We start from the raw sequence: 17,330 nt of genomic DNA on the forward strand, positions 1-17,330 counted from the left end.
TTAATGTCTTCTGTGTCTTTCTTCTCTTGTGGTCTGTTAAACCTGTACACAGCATGTTTTGGTATTATGGTCCCATTTGAATGGGCTGAGTCACTGTCAGGTAAATTAACTGAAACAGATGAGGAACCTGTTAGTCAGGGACAAGAAATAAAGGATTTCAATTTAAATGCAGAGAAAACAGCATCACCCAGTGGGAGACAGAAACACAACAGCTGAAAATAAATTTAAAAAAAGGTAATTGGTCTGTCTCAGTCATTCACTGTTTGGGCCTGATCCTTTGCTTCTGAAATAAAGAAATAAATCAGTAAACCTACAGTATGTCATGTCATGTTTTTCCCCAGGAAAGCATACTTTTTAACCTGACCCTGAGTGTTGATTTATTAAACCTGAGTCTCACAGTCTAACCAATGTCTGCAGGACTTTTAATGGACAAACTAAATCATAGGTATTCATATACATACAGGTGAAAAATTAAAGGAAAAACCAACATGAAGTGTCTTAGTAAGGTGTTGGGCCTCCACATGCCACCAGTCAGCTTCATGCTCCTACAAGCCTCTGGAACTCTACTGGAGGGATGAACACCTTTCTTCTGACAGATATTCAATCATTTGATGTTCTGACGATGGAGGTGGAGAGCGCTGTCCAACACCTTTAAAATCCCCCATAGTTGTTTAACTGGGTTGAGATCTGGTGACAGCAACAAGCCATAGCATAAAAATGACATTATCATTTTGATACTCATCAAACCATTCAGTGACCCCCTTGTGTCCTATGGATTGGGGCATCGTCGTCCTGCAAGAGACCACTCCCATCAGGATAGAAATGTATCATTACAGGATAAATGGGATCATTCAGAATAGTTTTGTATTGAATTGTGGTGACCCTTCCCTCTAAAAAAAACCTGTGGACCCAAACCATGCCAGCAAAATGCCCCCCACATCATAATAGAGCCACCGGATCCCCCTCTGTTGGGGTCAAGCATTCAAGCCTGTACCACTCTCTTGGTGTACAAAGAATATGGTGAAGGATGACTCATCTGGCCGTATCACTTTTCTTTTCCCACATCTCTGTAGATCAGGGCTGATGGTTTTTGCACCACTGAACTCTCAAATGTGCTTTCATCTTTGTAATGAGGGGTTTATACACTCCAGCCCCACTATGATTTCCCTCTCTATGCAGTTTTCAACAAACTGTTCTTGCTGAAAGTCTGATCACATCCTGCATTGACAATCTCGGTCACCTGAGGAAGATTTGCTTTTCTGTTTCTCTCCTTGCACATCGCACTAATGCTCAAGCATCACGGTCATCAAACGTGTTCAAACGACCGCAATATATATCCGACCCCATTTACTGATGTCTTTCCTGTAGTTCTAAATGCAGTTGTCACTTTAGTCACTGTTTTTATAGAAAGACTTTGTGACTGAAGTTCCTGCCAACCCATGACCTTACAGTGAAACCCTTTTCAAAGTCACTTAGATATTTTTCTCTTGTCGTCTTGATACAAAAGCGGAATCAACTGGGGCTGCTCAGCTCATTTTAATACCCGCCACAGAGCACGATCGGATGTTCACTGTTTAATTGTTCCATGCATTGCACCTGTGTATAGAAGCATCTGTGTTCATTGTGTAAATAAATGTGGGCAAAATTCATTGAATGGGATGGTTTCTCACTCCTGAAAGATATAGTGAAATATAATAAAAGGAGAGGTGAGGATAAGTTTGGATCCGAATTAGACTTTACTTTGAACATAATTCTTCCTGTGATAAGTGCGATGAGAAAATAATTTCACGAATTCAGTTGATTTTTATGTTCATGTTTTCATTTAGTGATGTTTGCCTTTCCCCATCATCTCCACCACAGAGAAATACCAATTTGAGCCAAAACATATTTGGACAAGTGAAAACTAAAATTGTGTTTGATGGATTTCCACTTGAAATACAGCATGAATAAACTATCAAAAATAACAGTTAATGTAATGTTTAATATGAAAACATTACATTTCTACTGCACTTATGAAGCGCACAAAAATAATGAACTGTCTTTTAAAACTGGAGGAATTTTGCCAGTATTAATGTCACATATTTGCTATGATGCATCAGAAGTAAATGTTCAGTCAGCCTTGTTCAGTTTCACTGCCATAAACACCACTGTCATATCTATATGGTGCATTTCTATTAAATGCGGAAATACAATTGGATACAAAGCAATCACACCTTGCAAAGGTTGAACACTTCTGGTTGTGATGGTTTAAGAATCTTGCTGCTGTGACACCATCTAGTGGTGTATTGATGCGAATGCATCAGCTAAACTAAACCATTGGAATATTTACACACAGCTAAAAGGGAAAAGCTATTCTTAAAGTTTTCAAAATCTGCTGGACAAAGCAGCTCTATCGAATCAGTTTGATTGATTAATTGACAATTTGCCATTCAAGATTTTTTTTTTTCAATATGCAGTGGGCAATTTTGAAATATTTATCAAATATGCTTTGGTTTTTAAGTGGTCATTTTAACATCCATCTGCATAATTGAAGTCATCTGAGGATGGATGATCATAAAGATGTAGATTCAATTCAGGAACACTTAATCAACTCAGATTTTTCCTCTTCATTTGAGGATAGCCTCGTGTGTTTTCCTTTTAAAACAGTTATATAATTTTACAGTGTTCAGCTCTCATGCAGGACGTGTGCTTTTATGTGTGTCTGGCATTTAAGTATGAGTTGTCACTCCTGAGAGTAGAACTACCATCTAAAATAGCTTTGTTATATTTTATAACCCCCAGATTACCATATTAAATAGATCCTATTTCACAATCAGATTTTATGTGTGTACTCCTGAGACACACTGTGTATTGTGTACATTGTGCCAGATGAGTCCAACCTTAAGCCCAGATAAATGATGAATCAAAATGCAGAGCACAGCTTTCTACAGAAATAACTACATCGTAAAATGATATGAATAAAGATTTATTTTCTCATATGAACAGGTGGATTCAGTTTTCATTTTATTTTACAATCTATGACAATCTCGCATTGTTTTTCTTTTTTTTTCTAGCATATTTCAGGAATGACATGGGGAAAGGTTCTTTTTTATTGCTGAATGTTAAATGAAATACACTTTCACTGACTGGAAAAGAATTGTCTGCTGCTTTTTTACCATGCACCCATCTAACCTTGACCACAAGGACATGCAGAGGAGAGGTGTTCAAACATTTCAAGCGAGGGTGGGGTCAGTTGGGGGTGGTGGAGGGGGTGAGGTGGAGTGGTGGGGTGTGTGTGTGTGTGTGTGTATGGGGGGGGTCATAAAATTAAACAGAAGAGACTGGCAAGACGTGCCTGGTAGCATCTCAATTGGGTGAGAGGACTGGCAAAGTGAAGGGAGTATCACATTTAAACTAGAGGAGCACTGTCTTTTGCATTTTTCAGACATAAAAAATTAGACCCAGAGGTGAGAAATTCTGAAATATCTGCAAGTGAGGTGTGACCAAGGACCATTCTCTATAACAATACCACTGTGCATTTACCATATAAGAGATAGAATTGCAGATCAATCTTTTTAAGAGTTTTTTAACCAATAACCATGTGATAATTCAGCATTCAGTTGTTTTTTTTTTTTTAACGAGGAGTAGAAACATACCAACAGCGATGAAACATCATCAACTGTCCTCTCTCACTGAGTCACTTGTAATGGGTTTGACATTTCTTGAATTATCTTTTAAATATTTACTTTTCCTTCAGCGGAGGACAGAGGGCTTAAATGATTTAGTTTACTTTTAAAAGTATTATCATTTACGGACTAAATTTGAAATGACTAGATCTGTCAACAAGACAAAGCAGTACACAGTACTATTGGAGGAAACACTATTTGGATGCTATTTGACATTACTTGGGAGTATGCATGTAAAGTGGAGCGGTCTAAACCAAGTGATGAAATCATTCATGGACACAGTCATTCAATGGACATGAGTAAGTGAACAAGAAAGGCTGACAACTTGATAGATGGCTGCATAATGGCTTTAAAAATAACTCATGTAAATATGCATTTATATCACATTATTTCATTCTACACTATAGGCATCACATAGTTTTTTCACACACAACACACTACAGTCACCTCTTAGAAAATGATGTAATCAAACAGCAAAATAGAAAGTTTGCATATTTTTGCATTGTATGATCCTCCAAAGTTTCACAGCTATTTCATTTATATTGTCTAGTATGTTCTGTACTCTTCTCCACTGAGCTGCTTCCACTTGACTTTCCTTCTCTCTGTATGGGAGTGTTCAGGGAACTGGTAGACTGTATGTTAACATTTAGGCCCTCAACATATGAGAACCTTAGTCTTAGGTAGACCTTAAGTAGAGGAAGAGGGTGAAGACGGAGATTTAGGTGGAGGCGGGGGGGTGGGAGGTGGGGGTGGGGTGGGGCATGTGGAAATCCTGAGACACTGTGTGGCCTTTTTACACGAGCCACAAAAACAGAATGGACACAGAAGGATGATGAGGCATGGGATTAGGGTCGGAGTTGAGTGAAAACAGATGCAATCTTTTTGTTTTGCCACCACCTCTGATGGCAGGGGTCACCCTGTGCCAAGCGGCTCAGTGTTTGTTGGCCTCATAACAGGCTAACATGAAGAAAACCTGCTGAGAAATAAAAGGGACTTAACTGGGGCAGGCTGGGAAAGGGGGCAGAATAGCTGTAAACACATCAAGCAATGACCTGCATAACATACAACCCTACAGCAGCCTTACCTGTCCACCTACACTGGGGGTCACTGTTCTGATAAAGCACTATTCCGTGAACCTCTGAGACACTCTTCTGTCAGCTCTGCTGAGACACCAGTAGACCCACACATTTCATGTCACCACAACAAACAATGAAATTCATCTAACAATCACAAATACATGCAAGCAAACTGACACACGCGCGCACGCACGCACAGAGGCATTTACACATGCACACACACAGGCACACACACATTTTCTCTCTCTCTCTCTCTTTCCCTCGCTCTTTCTCTTGGTAGACATTAGTCAGAGGGCATAAAGGATTTACATTGTATTTATCAGGCGTTCTATTAATTCTCAAATCATAAACCCTACAGGCAAATCATATTAATGTAAACATACACTTTATGTTGTAGTGGTTTATATTGCGTGATATGGAAGGGGTTATGTTCCAGTGGGGCTAGACTCCTCAAAGAATGCAACTTGGAAAGAAAGTAAAACAGGAAACCAGAGAGGAAAAAAAAAACATAAACGTGTATAAAAAATGAGGCGTCCATATAAGAAAGGCTACAAAAACCTCCACTGGCCCTCTGGCATCGGCATACAGCAAAAGGCACCACAATATTACTCTATTTTTTACGTTGTGAAAAAACTGGCACATCTTTTTATGCTGTAAATCAAAATGTACATATAAATAGAGTTTTCCCTATAAAAAAGTCTTTGCTGTTAACTAGTAGACAACTTTTGCTAAAATGAAAATAAATATTTCATTTGTTTAGAATATCTGTCAGTTATATAAAATAAAAATATTTCTTATAGATGCAGGTCTATACTATATTGATTTTTGTTGGTTCATTTTCACTCTTTAATGGGGTGTATTGTCCGGTTTGGAGCGTGAGTGTGTCAGTCTTGTATGCATGTTCCCATGCCCACTGTGCCGCCCCGATGAGTGAGAAGTCCGACTGTCCACCGGCCTGTAGATGGTGGAGGGCTCGGCATTCATGTTCTGCATACTGAGGAAGGGCGTGCTCTCGCCGTCCTCCTCTGACTCACTATCTGTTAGGCAGCTTCGAGACCCATAGTCCCGAGATGCCTCATATCCACGTGGGGCCACGTGGCCATTCAGTCTGGATCTCCGCCAGCGTCGGCTACCAGTTCCACTGGACCCACTTCTCTTTGGTTGCTCCCGAGAGGAGAGATACTCCTGGGTGGTCTCATAGTCTTCGTCCTCAGCCAGCCGGTAGGGGCTGGAGGGCAGGCTTCCCCTGCTGTCATTTAGATAGGTACGACGCTGCTGCCGGTAGGGCTCCTGGCACTGGGCATCGTGTAGGGGCACCTGGTAGCGGCGCAGGAGAGGCTGGTCATCCTCCAGAGGGTAGGGGTTGTGGACAGCAGGAGGGAGAGACATGGCATGGCTGGCATTGGGGGATGTGATCTGGAAGGTAGGCACCTGCGGGGGCAATGAGTAATGGAAATCCACTGGCGAGAGGCGGGCTGGTGTCGTCAGGGCTGACACATATCTGTGGTAAATACAGAGGGGAGGAAATAATTAAGTAGAGAACAGCAAAAACAGAGAGAAAGAAAGGGAATGCACAAAAAACAGTTTGAATGTTTCATAGGTAATCTGTTGACTGAATGGACATTCGACCTTCCGTGCCATAAAAAGGTGGAAAAAAGCATTTTCCATACATGGATTTAGCTTAGATTTTCACTTTAGCTGAACTGCTGTAAGATAGGTATCTTTCCCAACTGACTTTTAGTCACAGTGATTATCTGTTTAAGAAAATTCTTCATGATTTTAAGTTCTTTCATTGTACCGAGAGTACGTTTTTTCCCAAATTGAATTAACTTGGTAACAGTACATTTTACTTTCAGAAACTTTTGCAGCAGAGAATCTGAAATACTGTAGTTGGTCATTTTGTGTTACTATAAGTAATGCAAAATTTATTGTCAACATTGGCAAAAACTTCCTGTGGCGTCCCACAGGGATCTATCCTAGATCCACTTGCTTTGTTAACATTCTTGGGTCATTCTAATATAAAAACATAACAGTGGTTGATGCTGATAATTTGCAAAAGCGAATTATTATTGTTATACCAATTGATACTGGTGCTAAAATCTCATATAAACTTAATTTGAATAACCAATTTTAACATTATTCGTTTCTTTTACAATCACCTGGCTATATCTGAGCTTTCATCTAGTTTATGTCAAAGCCCAGCCTGAGGTCCTCAGGCAGGAGCAGCTGGAGCAGCTAAAATGTCTTCCTCAGAACCCCTAGGCTCTGGACCAACCAGCCCAACAACCCAACCCAGTGTCCTACTTTACAACACTTTTAAAAACAGACTTTTAAAAGTCTGGCTTTTCTTTGAACTAATATCTACTCTACCACTTTTTAGCAACACATTGGCCACTTTATCTTTTTTAGCATTTTAGAGTATATGCTGATTACCACTCATAGTTACCTCTGCATAATATACTGTCAGCTATTGAGTTATGTTAGGTTGCAACGCCCTTCACCCCCGTTTTAGTTTTTAATGAACTGCTATCAACTCGCATAGTAACTGTGGTTGTTACTCTAGGAAGCTTTGTTCAAACATGTGTCCTGAACATGTGGGCACAATTTCAATTGTTAAAACATAAACTCATGGGTATCATCACAGATGTTAAGTCACAAGTTTTTCAACAGTCATAATACCATAATCATAAACCAACAAAACATCAATGCCAATAACTTTCAAAGGAAACTTCAATGGCAACTTTCACTGATAGTGAATCATTGTGAGTCTGAGTGTTTGGAATGTCTGTTTATTGCCTTTAGGAAACTACAACAGACCGTGTGAGACACAAGCCTGAGATATTCCCACAACACTGCTGATTCAGCTGATGCAGAAGCTGTCGCCATGATGGAAGAGGCGTTTGTTACCTGGGAAGACTCTGAGGGGATGTTGGTTATGCAATCTGGCTCTGCAAAACAACTCAGTCGCCAAGCCCCTATTCATGCAAACATGCTTGCTTCACTTTATGCTGGTATTGTTGATATCTTAAGAGTTCGTAAATAACTTAGAACACAAAAGAGCAAGGCGTATAATGTCTAGTTAGTTTTTGACAATTTTTTAGGCCCTGGTTATTTGAGTTAAATAAATACATTTATTCAGAGAACTATTATCAACACTGCATAGCACATTCAGTAGTCCTGTGTCTTGTTCTTGTGATTTATATCACATTAGAGTTGACACTATCAATCATGAAGGCAGTTGTAGAGGTCTTAAAATATTTTTTTTAAGATAAGAACAATAAATCGCTGGAGGCTTTTGGAATGATTGTTTTCATTTTGGCTCACTTGTTTGTGTGAAGCTGTACACATGCTGATTTGCATATTAAACACCTCAAGTTTGCTTCTTGCAGAAAAAAGCCAGACATGTATCGAGCACAACTTCAGCTCCACAAGTTGTTAATGTGTTACGTTAACTCTACATCCGGTCCTGATTGTGTGTCTGGCAATCCTGAATGTTATGTACTAAAAACATGTTCAGGCAAAAGTCATAAGAGGCATTAGTTGGTTCACCCTTGTGCATCTTTGCTGCAGATTGTCTGAGATCAGTGTTCACACTGATCCACTGGTTGCTTCTGAAGTGCACACCTTTTTCAATAAATGGAACTATTATGTATTTGACACAGATTTGTTTTTCTATTTTCACTTTGTTACATGTACTACATACATGTGACCCGCACTTGCACAAACAATTGTTTTCTATGACAACCCTGAGCAAGAGTTCAGTTACTTGTGTAATGTCACTTGTGTGAGAATGAGAATGTGACCAGTGTTTTCTTGGTTAAAAGCTAATCTCATTGAAAGATATCTGCTTTGTGAGATGTTAACCTCTGAAAATAATACAGCCTATCTACTGATCTTATGTAGTTTCCTTGGGCTTTTTTTCTTCCTTTCTTCATCATCGAACAGTGCCGTTTCTAATGGTGACCCATCTCACATTGATCAGCTGATGATGAGCACAATCAGCGTTCCATGAAGGAAGACATTAAGGTCAATAGTGATTCAGTCGATTTTAAACAAAATGAGGGCCTGTTATATGAAAGAGAAGGGCAGGTTGTCCTCATGTATCGCAACCTTTAGCACTGTTTTTTTTTTCAAAGCTTAAACACAGAGTCTTCGGCAAAGACAGGCTTGCTCTACCGAACTTGGCCATCATTCCCTTCCTTCAAAAAATATGTGTGCTATTGCTGAAAACACCCGACTAACTGTTTTTAGGGGGCTGTGTTGATGCTTGTATAACATGTAACATGTCATTTTACTACTGGAACCAATCCTGCTCTCATAGCCCAAGATTTCCACACAGCTCACTGCTAATGAGTGATGGACACTCAGCTGTGAACTGTGTTGGAATTCATAACATCAGCAGTAAGTAGTGAGAGCATTCTGGGATTTGGGGGTCACTATTGGACGCTATAACACAACCAGTGAGTGTATCTTAGGTACTTAAAAAAGCAACTTCAGATTCAGGTCATGCATGACATTGAGTACTACTGAAATAGAGAGCATGGGGAAGACCTGAAAGCACATTATTTAGAGTGAATCAATTGAGCTGTCAACTTCTAGTTCATGTTAAAACAAAAGTGCAACATTTTTGGGAAATGTGCTTGTTTGCCATCCTGCCCAGATCACTTGAGAAGATTGATATCTCTGAGCCTTCAGTACAGAAATAGGTGCAGGATAAATAGATGGCTTTGGAGTTGTTGAAAGTCATATTTCTTCACCTCTGACAGAGCTAGCTAACTGCTTCTTTCTGCCTCTACTCTTTGTGCTAAGCAAAGCTAAACACACCCTAGACCTGTCTCTGTGACGCAGAGATGAAATCAATATTTTCTTATGTGACTCTGGGCAAGATGGCAAACATGCATTCCCCAAAATGTCACATTGCTCCTTAAAGAAAATTAAAGGGAACATTTTTGCCAATCAGAATTACATCCTGGCCAGAGAATAACGTTACAGTAGCTGTATGCACAGAGTTCCCATTGAAATAAGCACTGTTTCTCACTCTTGCCTACCTTAGCGTATTTCATCATCATGCCTGCTGTGTGTCAGTTTCCACTGAGTCTCTCAGAGTGCCCTGACTGGCCTCTCGAGGCTGAGAGAGAACCAGCAGAGAGAGGAAACTTCTCAAAATGTTCATGACAAACCCAGAGCCATATCAGCCACGCAGGCCTGTTTCCCACCTGTCGCTGTGCGGAGAGTCTCCCAGCGAGTCGAAGGAGTCCCCATACTGTAGGCCCGGCCGATGGGGGTCAGAGTAACCACAGTGTGCAGCGCGCCGTGCCCGCGCCTCCATGCACGCAGGACTGCTGCATTTACTGGTCCCCACAGATGATGACATCATTCCCGGAGAGTCCGAAAGGATACTGTCAGAGTGTTCCAGGCTCCATGTCCGTTCCTCATGTCTGACAAATAAAAAAAGTGTTAACACGCACACACCCCAGCTTGTCCCAGTGTGCTTCACTTTTGAAAAAGGAAGCTTGACAATTGACGTAACTGCTTCCAGAGACTTGGTGTTTAACAAATTAACCAAATCGCTTTCTGTGTGATTCCGTATCTGTATAAAACGATAGAGCTGAATATCCTCTGAGCTACGTGACAGGGAAAAAAACACGGCATGGTGCATTCTTACCTGTGAGTCGATGAATGGGCTCGTGTGGAAGAGTTGTGAGATCTGGAAGAGGCATGGCTGGCAGGGAAGGATCCCTCTGTTGCAGGCCGTATGACTCGTTCAGTTGCAGGGACATTCTTTGATATGTACTGTGTCAGGCCAAAAAAAAAAGAAAAAAAAGAATAATGGATTTGGCAGATGGACAAATGTGAAAAAAGGACAAGCTTAAAACCATTTGGTGTACATCTGTGTGCGTATACATTAATAACGTCACAAATACTTTCATAAACTCACATCTACCATGGGGATTTCCTCTGGGCCTGGTCCTGGGTGATTGGGTCCGTTAGCTAGGTTACGATTGGGATGTTCTGGACACATGTTTTGTCGCAGATGATTGTGCATCTTCTTTCTTTGTTTCCTGTTGAACAAATATCGGTCACTCTCTCTCTCTTATTATTGTGGTTAATTTGAATACATGCATAAGCAGTGATTTAACATTATGTTTTATTATTTGATGCAACAACTAGATTAACTGTTACACCTGTAAATATGTCTAATAATATAGAAAGACCACATTTTAAGACAGTAAACACAAGAACCTATTAGACCGACCTATACTACACCATACAGGCAGCTTGAGTTTACACTACAATGTTATTTTCAATAAAAAATGCAGGTGGTAATAGAAATCTGAAAGCAAAGTCTAGATGTTCAAAAATCAAGAGCTGATCCATTTATCAGCAGGACTTACTTGGTTTTACAGTAGGCAACCACACACACGATGCCCACCACCAACAGAGCCACACAAATACCCGTGATTGTCAGGACTCTCTTCTGGTAGAGTTCCTCTGCCTCTGTCAACATCACACCCACAAATACACAGACGCACACACACACACACACACACACACACACACACACACACACACACACACACACACACACACACACAGTGCACAGTGAGAGAAATAACAGGAAAAAAAATCAGTCTCTTGAAGGTAAACGTTCCCACTTTTTCACTGTACATCTACATTTCTTTCTTCTTTTTTTTTGGACTAAATCCTGAGCAGTATGAAGCGTCATCTTCCCTTCCCTGACAACTCACTTCACAGTCTCTCCTCTCGCATAATCACAAATACAACAGATGCCGTTGCTCCCTGTGCTGCAGCAAGGCGGCGTAGGTGGGGGCAGGGGCTCAGCAGTAGTTAGACCAATCTATTAAGCAACTGTATTTCTCTAAAAATCATCTGAGTAATTTCAAATCATATATGATATCATAATGGTTGAGGCTTATAATTGATGAACATTAGAAGCTGCAAACTGTGCAGTATTGCATCAATGCAATGGAATGCGTGTGAACTGGAAATGTGCCGTGTTTGACGTGATTCTTTGACTCTAATGTTGTATTACTCATCCTATCATGGTGCAGATGTCTTCATCTACTCAGGCATTTAGTAAGCTCAATGATTTTATGTTACAGTAATTCATGAAATAAGTGAATTTTCAAATGAAATATCATTAAATATGAAACTGGAGAAATCTTGACTGATGCTGATGCCTTTTCTAGAGAAGAGCTTCTGTGAGGTTGAGGTAGACTCTTGGTTTCCCCAGGGGAAAATGATGGAGCTAAGAGGTAGTGTGGTCCCTGATAAATAATGTAACAAGAAAGAATTGAATTTGTACAACTACTTCCATCTGAGGTTTCCTCCTTTCATTCACCAGCAGCCATTTTACATCGACCTGCCAGTTTGTGTCAAGTTTCTGATGCCATAAATAAATCACTGAAGTGAGTTTATTTATAACAGCAAACTAAATGTAATATTTTACCAATATTGTTTTAGCTACTGATTATGAATTTTCAACGGAGGAAATGATACTGCTGTTGGTGTAGCAGCACAATGTCCTCATGGTCCAGGACATAAATGCACTTGTATAATAACATGATCTCTGAAAAGACGCCTCTAGCCTTTATTTTACACTCTCAACCACTAAAGCACTTTTCTGGAAAAGGTAGCAGAAAGCAAGATGGATGGAAATAGCGGCAGAAAGAAGGAAAACATGACTGTAGTTTCTAAATATAGCATTGCATGCTCACATCACAGCATCTACTCCTGGAAGGATAATTCAAACCAGTAAAACAGATACTATATTTTATACTTCAAAATTACATTTCAGCTATACTAACGACAGGGTGCAAGAAATATGGACAAGATCACACATAAATAAAAAGAAAGATGGCATATCAAGACAAACACTAAAAGCATGAGACTAAAGGGATCAGACAGGTAGAGTTGAGGATTGAGGAAAGACATCTGGTAGATACAAACATGATATATCATGCTTGTTACAGATGGAATGAGGGGGGAAAAAAATCAGTAGAAAAAGGAAAGTATGCTCAGTTAAACTTAGTTAATAGTTCTACTTTTCCATCACACACGTATGAGAGGTGCAGGTCATTACATCCATGTTAATGATGCTTGATGGAGGATCAGTTGCAGTGACTGAGGGGTTTGTCATTCTAATGAGTTATGGTATGATTGGTCGAGAGATCGATCTGTTAATTGAGGGACGATATGATTTAAAGTTCACACCACAGACGAAACGGGAGCATGTCAAAACGAAGGACGTCTATTTAGTAGCTATGCTAGGACTGAGAATCAAAATGGATTGTTCCATACCCATAAATTCAATCCCAAGATGCTCTGCCAGTGCAGAGGGTTGACAGTTGGAAGAAAAGAAAAAAAAAAAGGAAAAAAAGACCAGATTAAGAAAGTGGCACCTTCTAACATGTAGTGGAGCAAACAAAAATAGGCATTACAGCAACTGAGACAACGTACAATTGTCAGTTATTGTCAGAATGACATGGTCAGTAACATCAAAGACGAGACACCAGAACACGCTTACAGCATGCAACACACACTTCAAACCACACTACGCAAACCTAGATGACTACACAACTACAGTTGTTCACACATTTTTGGATTTATTATTTATATTTTTGGAGAATATATTGTAATCAAGCTACAACAGTTCTGGAGTTCGGCTCTGGATGTTGTATGTACTGTTTGTCTCAACACAGTCCAGTGTTATTGTTGCTTTTGATAATGATAGTGGTTTCAGGTTTGCAGAAAGCGCTACTTCGTTACATGACAAACAAAATCTTCTAATGGAAATAGGACATATTAGGTGCATAGAAACTTAATTATTACTACTGTATCAGGAAAATATGCGTCATCCACTGAGATTACCTGTGCTTTCAGTTTTCTGTTTTCTAAAAAATGCTCACTGTCAGTTCCCAAACACGCCCATCACATGAACAGGCAAGTTAAAAAAGATTTGTTTGTGTACAGTATCTGACTAATCACACTGAATAAGAAGAATTATAGTTGGACTTCCTATTATATAGCAGAGTGAGGCCATAGGGAGGCTGCACCAACCAGCTGAATCCATATCTCTGGCAGCTCACTTGCTTTACTTGGGTTGAAGCGAGTCCCAGCTGTTCTTATGACAACATGCTCTTGTTAAGCCAAACCCTTATGGCTGAGGAGCTGAAGCCATCCTCCTTCTCTTTGGTATCTCCTGGGGATGGGAGGCGCCCCTCCAGGAGGCGGGTCTGTGAGTATGGAATGGACGTGTGTGCACACATGTGCTTGCTCTTTGAGAGAAAATTTGATGTATTCTCCTTAATTGAGAGTAGAAAATGTGAAATATGCGAGAAGCCATTAATAGCTGTTATGTAGCGTTAAAAAAAAAAAAAGAACACAAAAAAAACCTTATGGTGTAGCTGTAATGCTCACTTTAAAGTCGACATTTAACACATCTATCATGCTGGCTCCCGATGTCTACTGTGGATCTGCATTTTTGAAACTGCAAGAGGTTAACAGCTATATGCAAAAGAACACTATTACATCCTACACTTGGGCTTAATATTCTCTATTTGAAATAAAGGCTTTTAATTAAGTTTAGAACGTTAACAGGTATGAATACATCTTGTCCCCCCCATTGGTTTCATTAAATGGAACTGTTTTCACTCTCCTTCACTTTTAAATTTGATTTCTTGACTACAAATAGCCAGGCCTTTGATTTTAACATACAAGCATGTAAACCGAGTAATCAAAGCTTGGTCTTTGTTCATGTGGCTAGATGAGAACTGGAAATAAACGCTGTCCTTGATGCAGTCGCACAGCTGCGCTGAAGTTATACAGAATGCAGAAATGCAGGAGTGAGTGCAGGAAAAAGAGCTCCCACACACCACTGTCTCCTCTGCCAAAAAAGCAAGTAATTTCAGCACAGTGCATTACAACTTAATGCGAGATGAAATTACTCGTAGTTAAGAAGGGGGTTTTTCGCATTGTACTTTGAGCCAACATACAACAAACAGTATGTGTATGTGTAAGCTCTACAAGTCAGATTACAGGATGAGACTCAACTCCAAAAGCAGATGCAGTGACTTTATAACTGTAATGTGATGTTGAATTGTAACCACATGAGCTTGTGAACACATGAAGCTGACTAACATGCAGTAGGACAACAAAGGATTCTTTGCTATTGTTATACTGATATGAATTATTCTATATTATTATATTATTCTATATTATTATACAGTATCTTTAACTTTGTATATGTTTTCCTCAGAGAACCAAGTCCAAGCTATGTGAAATCTCTATTGTTTATGTTCCATTAATCTCAGGTCACACTACTTTCAACAGCACTTGAGACACTTTAGAAGTAATCAACCAACAGGTGACACTGAGGTGTGAATAATTAAGACTGCAGTAACAAGTGAATAATCAGAATAAACGTAATTCCAGAGCGCGTGGATGGTTTTCAAAGTGAAAAACCTGAAGGGCAAGATCTATCAAGCCGTAGTTCTCCACAAACGTTTGTTTAATCTCGGTATAAATCTGCTGTTGATGGATGTGTTTGCTGATGTTGCCGTGTAGGGTGGTGCAGGGTTGACTTCTCTTACCCCAGGCTAGCAAAGATGTTTGACACGGCACACTAGTATAGCATGTGAACTCTACTCGCAGGAAATCTGCTGTGAGAGCACCATTTTGTTGCTGCATTTGAAGCAATGTGTGTTAACAACAAATGCAATTTGCTGAATGTTCTAGTGTGGACTTAACAATGTTCAGTGTGCACCACAGACTGGCTGTAACTGAGGTCTTAATCAAGTTATCAGCTGATCTGAAAGTCAAAAAAAAAATCAAAATCTATCATTTAACAGCTTGAGGTAATTCCATGTCTAGCTTGTATGTGCATGTTTATTGTAGTTAAAGCAACTGTGACCCAGCAAGTGAGAACAGTAGCATTTAAAACATTTGCTGTAAATGATTAGACCTTTGGGGAATCCTTAATCATCTATTACAATTATCTTTAAAAACAGTGGCTAAGTGGAATTTCCGTCATGTTGGCTCATGTGTGATCTACATACTAGCTGTTAAAATGATTCATATACAAGTTCATAGCAATATTTATGAAGAAAGTATGAGCTTTAGGTAATCAGATCGTTTCAAGTGGCCCTCAAAAGATTATGTTTTTTGTGTGAAGCTGGTGCACCAACCTAACAGAGTGAATTATCTGTCATGCCTATTTGTTAATGCTAATTGTTCAGGCCTGCCTTTCCATCCATGGATCAGCTATAATAAATCATACACACATGCTGGTGTTTGTTGCAAATTGCATAAACAAGCATCATCAGTAAGTGAGCCAAAGTTAAGGTATTAGTAACTGCTCCCATTAGTGGGTGGTACATGCAGCTGACTGTGTGCAAATCTACCTCCACAAAGCAACTAAATTCACCCACTATTTGTTGCTATCAGGTTCACTATAAGCTTGTATTCTGGGAGTACACATGCATTAAAGGGCACACACTATCACATGCAGAACAAACACAGCAACAGACTCCACTAAACTATGCCAGCTTGTGAATGAGTCATCAGAGGAGGTACAGACACAACTATTAGGTAATAACAGGAAATGAATGCAGTCTTTTCTACACCCAGCATGCACGCATGACACAAGGACAGTCTGACAGAGTGACAGAAGAGGAAATTGACATACGGTAGAAACTGGCCATAACGTAGGTTTGACAGCGATCACCAGTAAAGTCATTTGGACACCTGATGGAAAGAAACAAAGCCACAGGAAGAGAGGGACGAGATGGGTGGTGGATGAGTGAGAAAGAGGAAGAAAACAGAAAGAGGGAGAGAGGGAAAGGGTGGAGTGAAAAGGAGAGTATGCGTAAGGAAAAGTGAGGAGGGAGGGTGGGGGGTAGGGAGGGAGAAAGAGAGGCAGAGAGACACAGAATTAGAACAACAGCACAACTACGGACAGCAGAAGCAGAGTGTTCCCATGGATGACACCACCGTGTACATGGTGTAGTGCACAGCTCATTGCGTGTTGACCTGAGAAGGAGAAAGAGGAGGAGAAAGAGGAAAAGAACTGGGGACGGGGCAGCAGGAGTCCACAGAGATAATCCAGTGACAACTGTGTCTCTGTTCTCAGCTGCTCATATCAAGTGAACATACTTGGATTGGGCATGACCAACCGCCGTGGTTCAGTCTGTAAGCATCGTGGGCCAAAGTATCCAGCCGGACATCTGGGAAGGAGCGGACAAGTGTTATGAAAAGAAAAACACAGGAAGTGAGGTGCACTGTAAATATCATGGATTTACACCCCTCCACACATATTGTTACAAGTCACAGTGAAGCAATATGGACACAGCAAAAAAAAGAAAAAAAGAAAAGTAAAAACACAGAAAACGGAGATGACCACAGTGATAATGTGTTCATTAACACACCAAATCCTGAACAAAAACACTTTACTGAGATAGAGATTTTTATAGGTGTAGGCAACAAACTGTCCATTATTTAAAAAAAAAAGTGAAAAGGAAAACTATATAAATAAATAAAAATACATAAAATGAGCAGATGAATAAAATGC

At 40.0% G+C, this 17,330-nt stretch overlaps 1 protein-coding gene across 4 annotated transcripts in view; it reads right to left on the reverse strand.

Annotated features, from left to right (window-relative positions):
- Window positions 1-2,949: 2,949 nt before the first annotated feature.
- The window catches only part of nrg2a (neuregulin 2a), a 72,946-nt gene continuing 58,565 nt past the window's right edge, over window positions 2,950-17,330 (reverse strand). For 2 of the 4 annotated variants that reach the window (XM_056397225.1, XM_056397229.1), the window contains exons 5-11: window positions 16,449-16,507; window positions 13,064-13,087; window positions 11,137-11,239; window positions 10,680-10,803; window positions 10,407-10,534; window positions 9,958-10,179; window positions 2,950-6,242 (exon numbers count right to left, since the gene is read on the reverse strand). In XM_056397225.1, the coding sequence (XP_056253200.1) occupies window positions 5,588-6,242; window positions 9,958-10,179; window positions 10,407-10,534; window positions 10,680-10,803; window positions 11,137-11,239; window positions 13,064-13,087; window positions 16,449-16,507 (1,315 nt within the window). In that variant the 3' untranslated portion in view covers window positions 2,950-5,587. Of the gene's footprint in view, window positions 6,243-9,957; window positions 10,180-10,406; window positions 10,535-10,679; window positions 10,804-11,136; window positions 11,240-13,063; window positions 13,088-16,448; window positions 16,508-16,915; window positions 16,987-17,330 lie in introns of all 4 variants that reach the window. The other 2 variants (XM_056397228.1, XM_056397226.1) reach the window with 2 other exon arrangements.

This window comes from Seriola aureovittata, chromosome 15 (assembly GCF_021018895.1).
Source record: "Seriola aureovittata isolate HTS-2021-v1 ecotype China chromosome 15, ASM2101889v1, whole genome shotgun sequence".
In the NCBI taxonomy this organism is placed as follows: domain Eukaryota; kingdom Metazoa; phylum Chordata; class Actinopteri; order Carangiformes; family Carangidae; genus Seriola; species Seriola aureovittata.